Genomic DNA, 17,043 nt, shown 5'->3' with positions numbered 1-17,043 from the left:
CCAGAGATAACGATGTGGGCTCATGTCCCACTGATTTTAAACAGGGGTGAAATTTTAAAATTTCCTCCTACCGGTTCTGTGGGCGTGGTTTGTTGGGGAGAGGTCATGTGACTGAGTGGGCATGGCCAACTTGACATCACTCACATCGAGGGGCTCCTCACCGGCCCCTCCCCTCCCAGCCACTCCTTATTGCAAATGACAGGAAAATGGGGAGGTGATTATTCCTGCCTACCATCCTTCCCTCAGTCTGTGCTGAGATTGAGAAATGGATGACAGGCAGGAAAATCCCCTTCCCCATTTTCCTGCCTTTCACGAAAACGGCTCCATTCCAGCTGCTCTCCCCCCACGTCCCCCTCCCTCCTTAAAAGGGACAGGCTGCAGCAGCTCCGTTCTGAATGGAGGGAGAAAAGTTAGCATTCTCTATGCTGCATTTAACATTGAATTCTGTGGAATATTGAGCAGCTGGAAGAGGTGAGCGACGACCGGCCGGGCATGGGTGGGGCCAAGGAGGGGTAATTACTACTGGTTCGGCAAACTGATGCCCATAATCACTAGCGGTTCGCCCGAACCGGTCCGAACCGGTAGGATTTCACCCCTGATTTTAAACCTTAAAAGAACCACAACAAACAACGAAAAAAGCAAAATCTGGACTTTGATATGGCCCAAGGGCTAATCAATCAATCAATAAAGATTGAGATTGAAATAGCAAGCAAAACTCACCTGGATCTGCTCTGGGTCAATGAAAAATTTGCTGAGAATGTTGCTCAGGAAATTCTGCACTTCGTACCATGGGTAAATGCTGTTGGAGCCATCCAGGACAATCACGATGTCCATGTAGGTTGAACATCCTGCGCGAAAGTCAGAGAACAAAGGGGCAAAGGTCAGGCCGTGGCAAAGAAGGAATTCCCAAGAGTACAGGTAGTCCTCGACTTATAACAGTTCGTTTAGTGACCGTTCGGAGTTACAACGGCCCTGAAAAAAAGTGATGTCACCGTTTTTCATATTTATGACCGTCGAAGCATCCCCATGGTCATGTGATCTACGGTACATTTGAATGCTTGGCCTCCGACTCACATTTATTACAGTCGCAGTGTCCTGGAGTCATGGGATTCCCCTTTTGTGACCTTCGGACAAGCAAAGTCAACGGGGAAGCCAGATTCACTTAACAACCATATGTTATTCATTTAACAACAGCAGTGATTCGCTTAACAAATGTGGCGAGAAAAGTCGTAAAATGTCGCTTAACAAATTTCTCACTTAACAACATAAATGTTGGGTTCAATTGTGCTTGTAAGTCGAGGACTCTCTGCATAGGCAACAAAGTCCCTAAGCTTTCAATCCTAAACAACATTTGGCTATCCCTCCTCTCTTCCCCAGCACATCACCCAAATTAGGAAATCAATATTTAATATTTATTAGATTTATATCTCGCCTTTCTTTGGGAAGCTGAAGATGGCCCATACAATAAGACCCTTGGTGGCGCAGCAGACTAAAGTGCTGTTAAAGTAGCACTTAGCTGCCAGCTGCCTGCAATTACTGCGAGTTCAAATCTCACCAGGCTCAAGGTTGGCTCAGCCTTCCATCCTTCTGAGGTAGGTAAAATGAGGGCCTGGTGTGGGAGCAATAAGCTGACTTTGTATAAAAAAGAACACCGCTTAGGGGGCCCCGAAAGCCCTACTAAGCAGGTATATACAAAAGTATGAAGGCTATTGCTTAAAAGCATTGTAAGCCGCCCTGAGTCTCCAGAGAAGGGCGGCATATAAATCGAACCAATAAATAAATAAATAAATACATACATACTCCTACTGCTATTTGTTTCTCTGAACTTCTTGAGATGGACTGGTCCAAAGCCACCGTTGGACATCCCACCGTTGAGGAGGGTTTTTTGTGCGACACGCAAGCTGCCATCTCAAATCCAGACAACCAATTTGGAATATCTGTGCCCGAAGGAGGCTTGTTGAATACCACATGGCCTTTATGCCAGCCTTCTCCTCTGCTGGTGCTGTTTGAAAGTGGGGGGATTATGACTCACTTCAGCCCCAGACAATGCTGGTTGGGGCTGATAAGGATTGTCGTCCTTATATTTGTCCTTGCGTAGATCTTTCAGTGTGCCCCTGATGTTGCAAGAAGAGTGTTCTGTTTGAAATTCATCATCTTTTAATGACCCCATAATAATCCCTTGCGGGGTGGAGTCTGGGCAACTGAATGGAGCTGAGTGTTTACTGGCCAGATGCCCTTCCTGTCACCAATGCGGAGTTATACTCATCGTGCCCAGAGAGAGAAATATCTGCCTCTACCTAAGTGTTGTGGCCTGCCAACGGCCAGCAGAGCTGGCAGCAGATTCAGACAGTGAGGAGGTTGGGGAGGAATGTGGGCCAGTCCTGGAGTCTGGGGAAGGCTTGGACGAGGGCTCTAGTTGGAAGCAGAGAGGGGGCCAAGGCCATCTGGTAGTTCTTCGCTGCCTCCCGAGTCTCCGGAGTCAGACATCAGTGAGGCAGAACAGTGGGAGCCTGTTCCCAGTGTGCGCATGCGCAGAGCTGCCAGGAGACAGGAACGATTAAGGAAACAGGGTCGACTCAGGAGTAAGGCTTGGAGATGATTTGGCCCCTCCCATAAGACATAAAAGAGGAGCGAACAAGACATGAGCTTTTGCAGGAAGCAATTAGTTCATCTGGCCGATTCAAGATTTGAAAATTCTGTTTGTGACTCTGTGCCAAGTTTGGCCTTGCCCTGTGTCTGGAAATTAGCTCTCTGGCAGCCTTCCACATGAGATAAGGTGGGTGTTGACAACCTTCCTCTGAAAAACTGTTTATCAAGCCTTGCGGACTGTAAATGAAAGTACTTTACAGCCGTATGAATTAAAGAGGTTTGCCGGGACTAAGTTTGTGCTGTTTAATTTCTAAGGAAGCCTACGTCAGAACAGTAGGATCGAAGTCACAGCCTCCTGATTGTGAGGCGAGAGCTCCACCTCTAGGCCACCGCACCACTCAGTGTTGTTTGAAATTGGTGGGTGCAAAATGGATTGGTTAGATCTCTCTTCCATGTTTGCTCCACAGCAAGGAGGTATTGCTGGGAGAGGAAGCAAATCCTGTTGGAAACAATCCCAGCAATTCTGATATATGTAGTCCACCACTGGCCATTTCCAGGAGAGTCATGGACATGTGAGGCTTTCTAAAACCCCAGGATGTGTTTCTCACCACTTAGTCAGCCCTCCTGTGGAACGAATGATGGGCCTGACTCAGAGGAAGCCAGAGCTGACTGCACTTAGAGTCAGCCGTGAGTGATGGGAGGTCCTAACCACCAGCCTGGCTGGCTGAAAGTCACTTTGATGAAAGACAAAAGGTTATCAAGCTTCATTTCTACTTGGAAACCAGAGGTGGTATTCCTCAGTGGTTCGCACCGGTTCACGCGAACCATTGGCGGAAATTTGGCCAAGGTCGCTGAACCGGTAGCGATGGCCGCTGGCCACGCTCCCGAACTGGTCCCCTGGTTGCCACTCGCTTGCCCCGCTTGCCATGTTGATCGCCACCATGTTCTTATGCATGCATATCCTTGCAAGTCCAATGAGATGCACATGCGCGAAGAACAAGGCGGCAACGGCGGCAGCTTTTTCAGCGGCATGCGGGAGCTTCTTTGCCAACCACTTTCCAGCAGTGTCAGCTGGCTGGGGGCCACTGAAAACTCTAGTCAGCTTGCCTTCCGGACTCTGAACTAGCCACTGCGGAAGGTAAGCAGCGGTGGTGGGGGAGGAAGTGGGGCTAGGACCGGGGCCGCTAAAGGAGGGGAAACATGAGCGACTGGCAAAGGGAGGGCTGGGGTAGATAGGTGGAAATTCCCAAAATTTTCCTACCTTTTCCTGTGGGTGTGGCTAGGTGGGTGGGGGTCATGTGACTGAATGGGTGTAGGCGTGAGTGATGTCAAGTTGGCCACGCCCACTCAGTCACATCCCCCCCCACCTAGCCACGCCCATTGAACCGGTAGCGAAAATTTTTGAAACCCACCGCTGTTGGACACTGTTGGGCTTCTCACAACACCAATGAATTTTTGAATTTAGAACTTCGCAATTAGATTTGTTACGATTTTAGAACTATATTACAGGTAGCCCTCAACTTACAACCGTTCGTTGAGTGACTGTTCAAAGTTACAACGGCACTGAAAAGAAATGTTGGGCTCAATTGTGGTCGTAAGTCGAGGACTACCTGTAAGTTTTTAAAAGTCCATTGGAAGCTCAGACTTGGGCAAAACCTGAATTGCTCCACCCAAAAAGCGAGCATAAATCTGTGCTGGGCTTTAAAATCACCCAAGGAATGTGCCAACAAAAGTGCGTATAGTCAAGGCGATGGTTTTCCCAGTTGCAATGGATGGCTGGGAAAGTTGGACTACAAGGAAGGCTGAGAAGGCCAAAGAATGGAGGTTTTTGAACTCTGGTGCTGGAGAAGATTCCTGTGAGTCCCTTGGACTGCAAGGCCATCCAACCGGTCAGTCCTAGAGGAGATCAACCCTGACTGCTCTCTAGAAGGCCAGAATCCTGAAGAGGAAACTCAAATCCTTTGGCCACCTAATGAGAAGGAAGGACTCCCTGGAAGGAAGAGCCCAATGCTGGGAACGATGGAGGGCAAAAGAAGAAGGGGACGGCAGAGAAGGAGGTGGCTGGATGGAGTCATGGAAGCAGTCAGAGTGAGCTTAAATGGACTCCAGAGGATGGTAGAGGACAGGAAGGCCTGAAGGAACGTTGTCCATGGGGTCGCAATGGGTCGGGCATGACTTCGCAATTAACAACAACAAAGGAACGTGTCCACACATTTCACGGAGCACCACTGTTTTATAGCACCCCACGGAGGACCCTGTAGAATCAGCCAGGGGGGGTCTTCCAAAGTTAAATAGTTTAGAAGTCCAAGGAACAAAAGCCAAACTTACTCTGAGCCGTTGGGGCGAGGTTTTCCATCAGCCGGAAGTCCTTGTCCAAGCTGGTACACATCCCTATGCTATATAGGGATGTGCCACATTCCTGGGACCAGAGGGGAGCGCAGGCCTGCCAGAAAGAAAGCAGATCTCCGTGGGAACCTGTAGTGCTGTGATGGCGAACCTGTGGCACGGGTGCCAGAGGTGGCATGCAGAGCCCTCTCTGTGGGCACACGCACCATCGCCAGCTGCTCGTCTGGTTTCCGGCACGCACATGCACACCTGTAAGCTGGTCTTTGCACGCACCGGAGTGCCGGAAACCCGAAAACAAGCTGGCCGGTGCACATGCGCACGCTTGCTACCTGGTCTTTGGGTTTCCAGCACGCACATGTAAACTTTCCAGGGTTTTTTTCTTTTAAATGCCTCTGACGATCCAAGATGAGTTGCCTGATCAGCAGAGGCTTTTTTTCTTTTAAATGCTTCTGATGGTCCAAGCTGAGTTGGCTGATCGGCAGAGGCTTTTTTTCTTTTAAATGCCTCTGACGATCCCAGCTGAGTTGCCTGATCAGCAGAGGCTTTTTTTCTTTTAAATGCCTTCGACGATCCAAGATGAGTTGCTTGATCAGCAGAGGCTTTTTTTCTTTTAAATGCCTTCGACGATCCAAGATGAGTTGCTTGATCAGCAGAGGCTTTTTTTCTTTTAAATGCCTCTGACAATCCAAGATGAGTTGCCTGATCAGCAGAGGCTTTTTTTCTTTTAAATGCCTCTGACGATCCAAGATGAGTTGCTTGATCAGCAGAGGCTTTTTTTCTTTTAAATGCCTTCGACGATCCAAGATGAGTTGCTTGATCAGCAGAGGCTTTTTTTCTTTTAAATGCCTCTGACGATCCAAGATGAGTTGCTTGATCAGCAGAGGCTTTTTAAAAAGAAGAGGTTGTAGAAAAAATGCTTTTAAAAGTAAAAAAAAAAAGCCTCTGATGATTGTGCGGCTCAGCTGGGTATGGTGGGGGGGGGGGGCAGGGATTTTTGCTACCGGTTCTCCGAACCTCCCGCCTCCATCGCTACCGGATCGGGCGATCCGGTCCAAACCGGGAGCATTTCACCCCTGCTTTGTATCTATTATTTGCTCATGTGTTGTTGTGGTTGAAGCTGAAGTAGTCATTGACAGGAAGGACGTTGTGGCAGATAATTTTATGTCCTACGCTTAGGTCAGACTGAAGTCGGCATAGTTCTAAGTTGTATTCAGTCTGTTGTGTGAACGCAGCCTTAAAATCATCCGTAGAAAAGTTGGGGAGGAGGAGGACTTGTGGGGGGAAAACATTTAGGAATGAAGGAGCAAAAGGCCTCTTGGCCAGGGCTGCCCCAACACTAGCCATGGATCCGATGAGCCAACATCCTGTTTTCCAAATCTGAGCCAGCTACTCTGGAATGCCACCAAAATGAAACTGGAGAAATGAAACTTTTCACACTCCTGGGCAATCCATTAAAGGCGAGCAGGGCCAGAAAAGCAACTGAGGAAAGGCTTTGGAATTCTGCTGCATTTACAGAGGAATCCTGTTTGCTCCTTCTCTGGGCCCAATTCAGCAGTTCATTGTTCCTTGTTTTATTTATTTATTTGATTTATATGCTGCCCTTCTCTGGAGACTCAGGGCGGCTTACAATGCGTTAAGCAATAGCCTTCCTACTTTTGTATATTTATACAAAGTCAGCTTATTTGTTCATTATTTATTTATTCAATCAATCCATCCATCAATCAGAATAGAGTTGGAAGGGACCTTGGAGGTCTTCTAGTCCAACCCCCTGCTCAACCAGGAGATCCTCTTACATTCCGGACCAATGGCTATCCAATCTCTTCTTAAAATCCTCCAGTGATGAGTGCCCACAACTTCCGGTGGTAATCTGTTCCACTGGTTAATTGTCCTCACTGTTAGGAAGTTTCTCCTTATTTCCAGGTTGAATCTCTCCTTGGTCAGTTTCCATCCATTATTCCTTTTCTGACCTTCGGTGCTTTGGAAAATCACTTGACCCCCTTCCTCCTCTCTGGGGCAGCCCCTCAAATATTGGAAGATGCTCTCCTGTCTCCCCTGGTCCTTCTCTTCACTAGACTAGCCAGGCCCAGTTCCTTCAACCATTCATATGACCTTCAGAGTGCTAACCAGAAAACGGCAATGAATATAAATCCTTCCATTCTTCACCATTCAGTCAAAACTGAAGTAGCTTCTTGGATGAGAAGTGAAATGTCTTCAAGGGGGAAAAAAAAGTCCAGTTATCTTTTGAAGAGTATCTTTGAGATATTCACATTGTTATTTGCTTTGGCATTTAGGACTAGGGGTGATATGATAGCAGTCTTCCAATATCTCAGGGGCTGCCCCAAAGAAGAGGGAGTCAAGCTATTCTCCAAAGCACCTGAAGACAGGACAAGAAGCAATGGGTGGAAACTAATCAAGGAGAGAAGCAACCTAGAACTAAGGAGAAATTTCCTGACAGTGAGGACAATTAACCAGTGAAACAGCTTGCCACTAGAAGTTGTGAAAGCTCCAACATTGGAGGTTTTTAAGAAGAGACTGGACAGCAACTTGTCTGGAATGGTAGAGGATGTCCTGCTTGAGCAGGGGGTTGGACTAGAAGACCTCCAAAGTCCCTTCCAACTCTGTTATTTCAGTCTAGATTTTTAGACATCGTTTAGCTGGATAAACTCAGTTTATTGATTACTATGTGAGTAATCAATCAGTGAGAATATATGGGGCAAATATACGTATGCACAAAATTGGGAAAATGGGAGTGTATCTACAGAGGAAATGGTAATAAACAAAATATTAGAATGCACCGAAATGGACAGGTTAAGGATGGAAATTAAAGACAAAGGAGTATTATGTACCTATGGTACAATTGGCTAGATAATAGATGCAATGGTTAGAAAATTAATGATGAAAGAGGATCAATAAGCTAGAAACAAATACAGATACAAAGCTATATAGAAGAATACAAGCAAGCAAGCAATATTATTACTAGACTGTAAAGGTAAAGGTTCCCTTCGCACATATGTGCTAGTCGTTCCCGACTCTAGGGGGCAGTGCTCATCTCCGTTTCAAAGCCGAAGAGCCAGCGCTGTCCGAAGACCTCTCCGTGGTCACGTGGCTGGCATGACTCAATGCCAAAGGCGCACAGAAAATGCTGTTCCTGTTTTTCTACTTGCATTTTTTACCTGCTTTCGAACTGCTAGGTTGGCAGAAGCTGGGACAAGTCATGGGAGCTCACCCCATTACACGGCACTAGGGATTCGAACCACTGAACTGCCGACCTTTCGATCGACAAGCTCAGCGTCTTAGCCACTGAGCCACCACATCCCTGCAATTACTAGACTGCACATCATTGTAAATCAAAAAATATATATAGAGAGAATTAGTTTATAACCATGGAAACAATAGATATAAGTATGTTGTATAATATCAAGTTTCTTTTTCCCCCCCCCTACGGACTATACTGTATGAATAATAGAAAAATGGTAGTAATTAGGATGTATAACATCGTGTATATTTAAAAAGGTGCTGAGACAACCAGTATACCGCTGTTGCAAAATTTAAATTGTGATGTAAAATGAAGGAAACATCGAAAATGTGCCCAATTCAGGGGTGAAATCCAGCAGGTTCTGATAGGTTCTGCAGAACCGGTAGCAGACATTTTGAGCAGTTCGGAGAACCGGCAAATGCCACCTCTGGCTGGCCCCAGAGCGGGGTGGGAATGGAGATTTTGCAGTATCCTTCCCCCAGGAGTGGGGAGGGAATGGAGATTTTGCAGTATCCTTTCCCCAGGAGTGGGGAGGGAATGGGGATTTTGCAATATCCTTCCCCTGCCACGCCCACCAAGCCATGCCCACAGAACCGGTAGTAAAAAAAAATTTGGATTTCACCACTGGCCCCCAACTCATCCTGTTCTGCTGTAGGCTGCTTCTTCCAGCAAGCTGGTGAAGCCTCACCATTTAATGGGTTGGCAACTGAAATGACTGCAGCAGAGTTAGCTTTTTATAGCTCTTGTTCTTTCTTTTCTTTTTTTTAAATATGCGGTTGGGTATGTGCTTTATTTAAAAGAAAGAAAAACATACCACGAGAGATACTTACCACAAACCCGTCGTCTTTGTTAGCTATCAGCGTCATCCCAAAATGCATGTTCTTTATTTGCCTGGAAACATTTCGGAGGCTCATGTCACCTAGTTGAGATTCAGAAGTGGGGAGAGGAGGAGGAAGGAAGGAGAAAAATGGAAAATGCAATCTTTGGATAATTGCGAAATGTGCACCTCTATCATGCTTTATCCTATATAATTACTGATGTGCTTCAACCTGTCTGTTTTTAGCCCCCTCAGCCTAACTGCTTCACTCCATGAATTTGATTCCTTTTAGTTTTGTTCACTACACTATAAAAAAGATGCGGAGACTCTAGAAAGAGTGCAGAGAAGAGCAACCAGGATGATGAGGGGACTGGAGACTAAAACATACGATGGACGGTTGCAGGAACTGGGCCTGGCTAGTCTAGTGAAGAGAAGGACCAGGGGAGACAGGAGAGCATCTTCCAATATTTGAGGGGCTGCCCCAGAGAGGAGGAAGGGGGCCAATCTATTTTCCAAAGCACCAGAAGGCCAGACAAGAAACAATGGATGGAAACTAATCAAGGAGAGAAGCAACCTGGAATTAAGGAGAAATTTTCTAACAATGAGAACAATTAGCCAGTGGAACAGCTTGCCACCAGAAGTTGTAGGCGCTCCATCACTGGAGGTTTTTAAGAAGAGACTGGACAGCTGCCTGTCTGAAATGGTATATAGGGTCTCCTGCTTTAGCAGGGGGTTGGACTAAAAGACCTCTAAGGTCCCTTCCAACTCTGTTATTCCTATTCCTATTCCTATTCCACTCTGCTCTGCTCTGCTCCCCTCCCCTCCATTATTCTATTATTCTATTATTCTATTATTCTATTATTCTATTATTCTATTATTCTATTATTCTATTATTCTATTATTCTATTATTCTATTATTCTATTATTCTATTCTATTCTGGAAACTGATCAAGGAAAGATTAAAACTGGAAATAAGGAGAAATTTCCTGACAGTGAGAGCAATCAACCGATGGAACAGAAGTTGCCTTCGGAGGTTGTGGGAGCTTCATCACTGGAGGCTTTCAAGAAGAGACCGGACTGCCATCTGTCAGAAATGGTGTAGGGCAGAGGTCTTCAAACTTGGCAGCTTTAAGACTTGTGGACTTCAACTCCCAGAATTCTCCAGCCAGCTGGAGACCCCTGGTGTAGGCTCTCCTGCTTGGGCGGGGGGTTGGACTAGATGACCTACAAGGTCCCTTCCAACTCTTATTCTGTATTCCGTAGTTGCAAAAAATAAAAAATGAAAGAGATTTCAAGGCACAAAGCCCTGGAAGGAGAGGGGGATGGGGTGGGTGGGCGGGGGATGATTGCAGTCTATGTGCAAAGGACCTGACAACTGTTGATCACAGCTATGAGTCAATAGGATGAGGCAGCTGCTAAAAAAAGCAAAGACATTTTTAGTTTAATTTCCAATTCCTGGGAAGAAAATAATTCCACGGTTTTCTGCCTTGGTCAAACCCCACCTCCACTTCTGGGCACCACATTTTAAAGAAGAAGCTGCACGAAGGCATAAAAAACAAACAAACCCTGATAACATGTTTGGGGAAAATGTCCTCAGTTTTGTCAGCACACCTCTGACTTCAGGCAGTGAGGAGACCTCCCTTATTAACTGATTAGATAAATATATTTTGGGGGACGCTTGGGGTGGCATTGGTGGGGCCACAAGGGCCCCTTTAAGTCCAAGGGTTCAAACTTCTCTCCTTCCCTTTTGGAGTTAGGAGGAAATTGCCCCTCTGTTGCAATTCACAGACATCTCCTTTTAGGCCTGGATCATCTGGACATCTGCTAAAATTTGGTTGTAAAATCGAAGACTTTCTATGGCCGTGATGGTGAACCTACGTCACGCGTGTCACAGGTGGCACGTGGAGCCATGTCGCCTGGCACGCCAGCTCAGCTACGGTGCGCATGGAGGCTGGGGACAGCAAAAAAGTCACTTCTTGTCCAACCAGAAGTTGGGAAATGGGCCATTTCGGGCCTCCGAGAAGATGGGGAAGGCTGTTTTTGCCCTCTCCAGATGCATAGAGAGGATCTGGAGCCAGGTGAGAAAGAAAAACAGGCCTACCGGGCCATCATGTGCTAGGAGCAGGGGGAAGGGGGGTCGCATGCATGGGGCAGGGTGCATAGAATTATGGGTGTGAACATATATGCACGCGAATCTCCCCTGCTCCCCCCTTCCTGGCATGCAATGGCAAAAAGGTTAGCCATCACTGTTCTATAGTATGATTTGGCTCTTTGGGGTCTTTTGGGCAAATATGAGTGAAGAAAAGTAGAAAAAAGAAAGAAAAAACGGCAGAGAAGGGACAAAAAAAAAAGGATAATAGCTGCTAAGCAGATGATGGTTTAGCTTCCAGCCAGGATGGCCAGTGGTAAGAAATTCTGGGAAGGATAATTTAACAATCTAAAGATTTAAAACAATTGGTCCTCTTTAATAATTTAAACAGTACAATTAAAAGACGAACAGTGGTACCACTGTTCGTCTTTCGATTGTACTGTTTAAATCTATGGATTGCCAAGGCTTGTCCCTGGATGTTTTTGGATTCCCTGATTGGACAACCATATGTCTGGTTGGACTAGATGACCTCTAAGGTCCCTTCCAACTTTGATACACACCTTGTTTTGCTTCCCAGAAGGGGCTCACATCTCCGCCCTAAAGGTGGGCAGAAAAATAATCACCCAGTGGTTTGTGGGGCCCAGGGGTGGGTTCTACTTAGCTTTACTACCAGTTCACAACGCGATTGTGCGCGATTGCTCGCTTCACTCACCCTCCCGCCGGTTTTACTACCGGTTCTATAGAACCGGTCCGAACCGGGGGCAACCCACCACTGGTGAGGCCCCTCCAGAAGGTCACAAGACCCTCCAGCATGGCCTCTTCCCTTTTTTAGACCATTAGAGAGCATTCCAAAGGAGATGCCTACTCAATGCTCTGCCAAATAGAAAAGATTGGCACTGAGTAACAGAATAACACAGTTGGAAGGGAACTTGGAGGTCTTCTAGTCCAACCCCCCTCCGCTCAAGCAGATTGAAATTGTATAAGATGGCTGTCCAGTTTTTTCTTTAAAAAAACCCTCCAGTGTTGGAGCAGCCACAACTTCTGAATGTGGCAAGTTGTTCCACTGGTTAATTGTTCTCACTGTTAGGACATTTCTCCTTAGTTCTAGGTTGCTTCTCTCTTTGTTTAGTTTCCATCTATTGTTTCTTCCCTTGCCTTGGTGCTTTGGAAAACAGACTGACCAGCCCCCTCTTCTTTGTGGCAGCCCCTCAAATATTGGAACCCTGCTATCATGTCATCCTTAGTCCTTCTCTTCACTAGACCAGCCATGCCCAGTTCCTGCAACCGTTCTTCGTATGTTTTAGCCTCCAGCCCCCTAATCATCTTTGTTGCTCTTCTCTGCACTCTGGGACTAGAACTCACAGTCTCCTGGTGATTGGCCCCAAATCACCCAGGCATCTTTTGTGTCTAAGGTGGGACTAGAACTCACTATCTTCTGGTGATTGGCCCAAAGTCACCCAGCTGCCTTTCATGCCTAAAGTGGGACTAGAACTCACAGTCTCCTGGCAATTGGCCCAAAGTCACCCAGCTGTCTTTCATACCTAAAGCGGGACTAGAACTCACAGTCTCCTGGTGATTGGCCCCAAATCACCCAGGCATCTTTTGTGCCTAAGGCGGGACTAGAACTCACCATCTCCTGGTGATTGGCCCAAAGTCACCCAGCTGCCTTTCATGCCTAAAGTGGGACTAGAACTCACCGTCTCCTGGTGATTAGCCCCAAATCACCCAGGCATTTTTGTGCCTAAGGTGGGACTAGAACTCATAGCCTCTTGGTTTCTAGCCCGGTGCCTTCGCCACTAGACCAAACCGACGATTCATATGTCCATATATTTCTGAAAATGCATATTATGGATGCTTCAAAATGTGTACCTATATTGACTTTAGTGCATGTTGAATTTTTCCTCTCTTCCACAATGCATTTGTAAACATCACCTTTCCGATCACCTTCGGTTCCGTCCCAAGGTGCGCCCACCAACATCCTAATCGAGAGAAGCATCTGTGTTAGAAAGACTTCGTAAAATTAAACCTCATCCGAAAGTAGAAATAAAAAACCAACCTAAGTTTCTTTTTGCCTTTTCTCCCTCTCCTCTCTTCTCCTCTCTAAGATTTCTGCATTAATAACCTGTATATTATATATTGGGGTTATACCTCTGCTTTCTAGACTTCTCTCTGTAAATTTATTTGCCCATAAAAAAGGAAATGTTTACATACACGCTTGTATTTCTATTCTATCTAACTTCTAATTATATTTCTTCCATAATTTTAGCAAGGGGTTCTCTGCCTGGTTGCTGGGGTGGGCGTGGCCATGGTGGGCGTGGCCTAGTTGGCCTCCTGCACCATGGCGGGGGCGGGGTGGTGTTTTTGCCCTCCCCAGACTCCAGAGGCTTTCTTTGAGCCTCCGGAAGGGCGAAAATGGCCTCCCCAGGCTCCGGAGGCCCTCTGGAGGCCTTCCCGAACTACCGGTAGACCCGTTTTTTGTCCTCCCTGAGCCTCCGGACACACTCTGCACTTACCTGCATCCAAAATGGGCCGTGTGGGGACTCCTGGGAGGGGAGGGGGCGGGGGGCAGCCAGAAATGGGATTTGGGGGTTCTCAGAACCGCACAGAATCTTAACTAGAGGTTCTCCCAAACTCTTGCGAACCCCCAGCAGCACAGCCCTGCCCCTATCCCGATTTCCCAGGGTCGGCAGGCAGAGGGGGGTGCTCTTAAATGAGCCGTTGGTCACTCACGTAGATGTGTTTTATGTTGGCTTTTGGACCAGCCCGTGAGAATAAAAGAGAACAAAGTTTTTGAACAGCTTGATCCGTTTTTCATGTGTGCACAAGACGACCTCCCCCACATTCCTACAATTCGCCATGCAAACATATTGTCTTTTCATTTGCAATTCTCCTGATTCTTCATGGCTGCCAAAATGTAACCCACATATTCCTCCTGGCTTCAAGTAACATGACGCATTTATCTTAGGGGAGAAAAAAGTATGTCTCAGTGAAAACTGTGGGGTTTTGTTGTTGTTGTTGTTTATTTGGATCTCTTTGGTTACAACTGCAACGTTTCTTTGCTTTCTAGGGCAGGGGTCCCCAACCTTGGCAATTTTAAGACTTGTGGACTTCAACTCCCAGAATTCCTCAGCCAGCTTTGCTAGACCACTATTTCAGCTACTTTACAAGGTGTGGACTTCAACTCCCAGAATTCCGAGAGGCTGGCTGGGGAATTCTGGGAGTTGAAATCCACAAGTCTTAAAGTTGCCAAGGTTGGAGACCCCTGTTCTAGGCTGAGAAAAGAGGCAGAAACCCCTTTAATACCGCCCCACCCCAATAAGTTCTAAGTGAACGAAGGAGGATTCAGAGATGGATTCTGAGCAGCTGGCACCATTACTTTTATCAGTGTAGCTGTGAAGTCATTTTATTTTGGTTTTACTACAGATAAATGTTGGAAATTCCCCCACTGAAACCATCCAATTGTCCTGAGCACCTCAGTTTCCAGCTGATTTTTTCCTTTTTCCGGCCAAACTTTGGAAGTCAAAAAGGCACTGGCTTTTTACAAACACTTCTTTCAGGGTTGCAATCATCAAATATCCAGAGAGGCATTTCAATCAATCAAAACCAACCAGAATAGAGCTGGAAGGGAACTTGGAGGTCTTCTAGTCCAGCCCCCTGCTCAAGCAGGAGACCCTTTACCATTTCAGATGGATGCTTGTCCAATCTCTTCTTAAAAACCTCCAGTGTTGGAGCACCCACAACTGCTGGTGGCCAGCTGTTCCACTGTTCTTACTGTTATGAAGTTTCATCTTAATTCCAGGTTGCTTCTTTCCTTGATTAGTTTCCATCCATTGTTTCATGTCTTGCCTTCTGGTGCTTTGGAAAATAAGCTGACCCTCTCTTCTTTGGGGCAGTAGCAATAGCAATAGCTCTTAGACTTATATACTGCTTCACAGTACCTTTACAGCCCTCTCTAAGCGGTTTACAGAATCAGCCTCTTGCCCCCCAACAATCTGGGTCCTCATTTTACCCACCTCGGAAGGACGGAAGGCTGAGTCAACCTTGAGCCTGGTGAGATTTGAAATTGCCAAATTTGCAGTTGGTCAGAATTGAACTGCCAGCAGTGGGCAGAGTTAGCAAGAGAGGGAGGGAGGAAGCAAGGAACAAAGGAAGGAAGGACAGTAGCAATGGGACAGATACTGCTTCACAGTGCTTTATTGCTCTCTCTAAGCGGTTTACAGAATCAGCCTCTTGCCCCCCAACAATCTGGGTCCTCATTTTACCCACCTCGGAAGGACGGAAGGCTGAGTCAACCTTGAGCCTGGTGAGATTTGAAATTGCCAAATTTGCAGTTGGTCAGAATTGAACTGCCAGCAGTGGGCAGAGTTAGCAAGAGAGGGAGGGAGGAAGCAAGGAACAAAGGAAGGAAGGACAGTAGCAATGGGACAGATACTGCTTCACAGTGCTTTATTGCTCTCTCTAAGCGGTTTACAGAATCAGCCTCTTGCCCCCCAACAATCTGGGTCCTCATTTTACCCACCTCGGAAGGACGGAAGGATGAGTCAACCTTGAGCCTGGTGAGATTTGAAATTGCCAAATTTGCAGTTGGTCAGAATTGAACTGCCAGCAGTGGGCAGAGTTAGCAAGAGAGGGAGGGAGGAAGCAAGGAACAAAGGAAGGAAGGACAGTAGCAATGGGACAGATACTGCTTCACAGTGCTTTATTGCTCTCTCTAAGCGGTTTACAGAATCAGCCTCTTGCCCCCCAACAATCTGGGTCCTCATTTTACCCACCTCGGAAGGACGGAAGGCTGAGTCAACCTTGAGCCTGGTGAAATTCGAACTGGCAAATTGCAAGAAGCCAGCAGTCAGCAGAAGTTAGCCTGCAGTACTGCACTCTAACCACTATGCCACCACAGCTCATATTGTGGTGGAATATACTGGAAGACTGCTGTCATGTCACCCCTAGTCCTTCTTTTCTCTAGACTGGTCAAACTCAAATCTTGCAACCATTCTTCGTATGTTTTGGTCTCCAGGCCTTTGATCACCTTCGTTGCTCTTCTCCGTACTTTTTCCAAAGTCTCAACATCATTTTTTTTGCCATGGGGTGACCAAAACTGGATGCAGTACTCCACTTACTAAGAATTTATAAAGCGATACTAATACTTCACGTGATTTTCAGGTTTTGTCCATCTCTTCATCCAAAATCAGACCTGATTTGAGGACACCAAACAATTAACTAAACAAAAGAATAAAGAGTTGGGGACTTTTAACTGGAGCGGAAGTATACAGGTAGTCAGTCCTTGACTTCCAATAAACTCTTTTAGTGACCGTTTGAAGCTACGACGACACTGTAAAAAGTGACAGGACCATTTTTTCAACCTCAACAACATCCCCATGGTCACGTGATGAGAATTCAGAAGCTTGGCAACTGACTCATGTTTATGACAGAAGTCAATGGGTCAGCCAGATTCACTTAACAACCATGTTGCTAGCTTAAAAACTGCAGTGATTCACTTAACAACTGAGGCAAGAGAGTTCGTAAAACAGGGCAAAACTCCCATCACAAATGTTTCGCTTAGCAGCAGAAATGTTGGGCTCAATTGTTGGTCCTAAATTGAGGACTACCTGCCCTGGAAAATTACAATAAGATGGCAATCCCATCACTTGAGATTTTTAAGAAGAGATTGGACTGCCCTTTGTCAGAAATGGTGTATGGTCTCCTGCTGGGGGGGGGGGGGTTGGGTTAGATGACCTACAAGATCCCTTCTAACTCTGTAAGACCTGTAAGACAATGATTTCAGTATTGAAATCCAAATTTTTTTACTACCGGTTCTGTTGGCGTATCTTGGTGGGCGTGGTGTGCCTTGGTGGGCGTGGTAGGGGAAGGATACTGCAAAATCTCCATTCCTACCCCACTCCAGGGGAAGGATACTGCAAAATCCCCATTCCCTCCCCACTCCTGGGG

General features: G+C 46.5%; 1 protein-coding gene across 4 annotated transcripts in view; it reads right to left on the bottom strand.

The window, feature by feature from the left end:
* Positions 1–17,043, bottom strand: part of ITGA10 (integrin subunit alpha 10) — a 79,848-nt gene that overhangs the window by 43,271 nt on the left and 19,534 nt on the right. For all 4 annotated transcript variants that reach the window (XM_060682563.2, XM_087881223.1, XM_087881224.1 and 1 more), the window contains 4 exons: positions 12,967–13,076; positions 9,022–9,110; positions 4,918–5,032; positions 721–848 (listed from right to left, as the gene is read on the bottom strand). In XM_060682563.2, the coding sequence (XP_060538546.2) occupies positions 721–848; positions 4,918–5,032; positions 9,022–9,110; positions 12,967–13,076 (442 nt within the window). The remainder of the gene's footprint in view (positions 1–720; positions 849–4,917; positions 5,033–9,021; positions 9,111–12,966; positions 13,077–17,043) is intronic.

Source organism: Pantherophis guttatus, chromosome 18 (assembly GCF_059756535.1).
Source record: "Pantherophis guttatus breed Tessera chromosome 18, ASM5975653v1, whole genome shotgun sequence".
Lineage (NCBI taxonomy): Eukaryota > Metazoa > Chordata > Lepidosauria > Squamata > Colubridae > Pantherophis > Pantherophis guttatus.
This window is presented reverse-complemented; position numbering and strand designations above follow the sequence as displayed.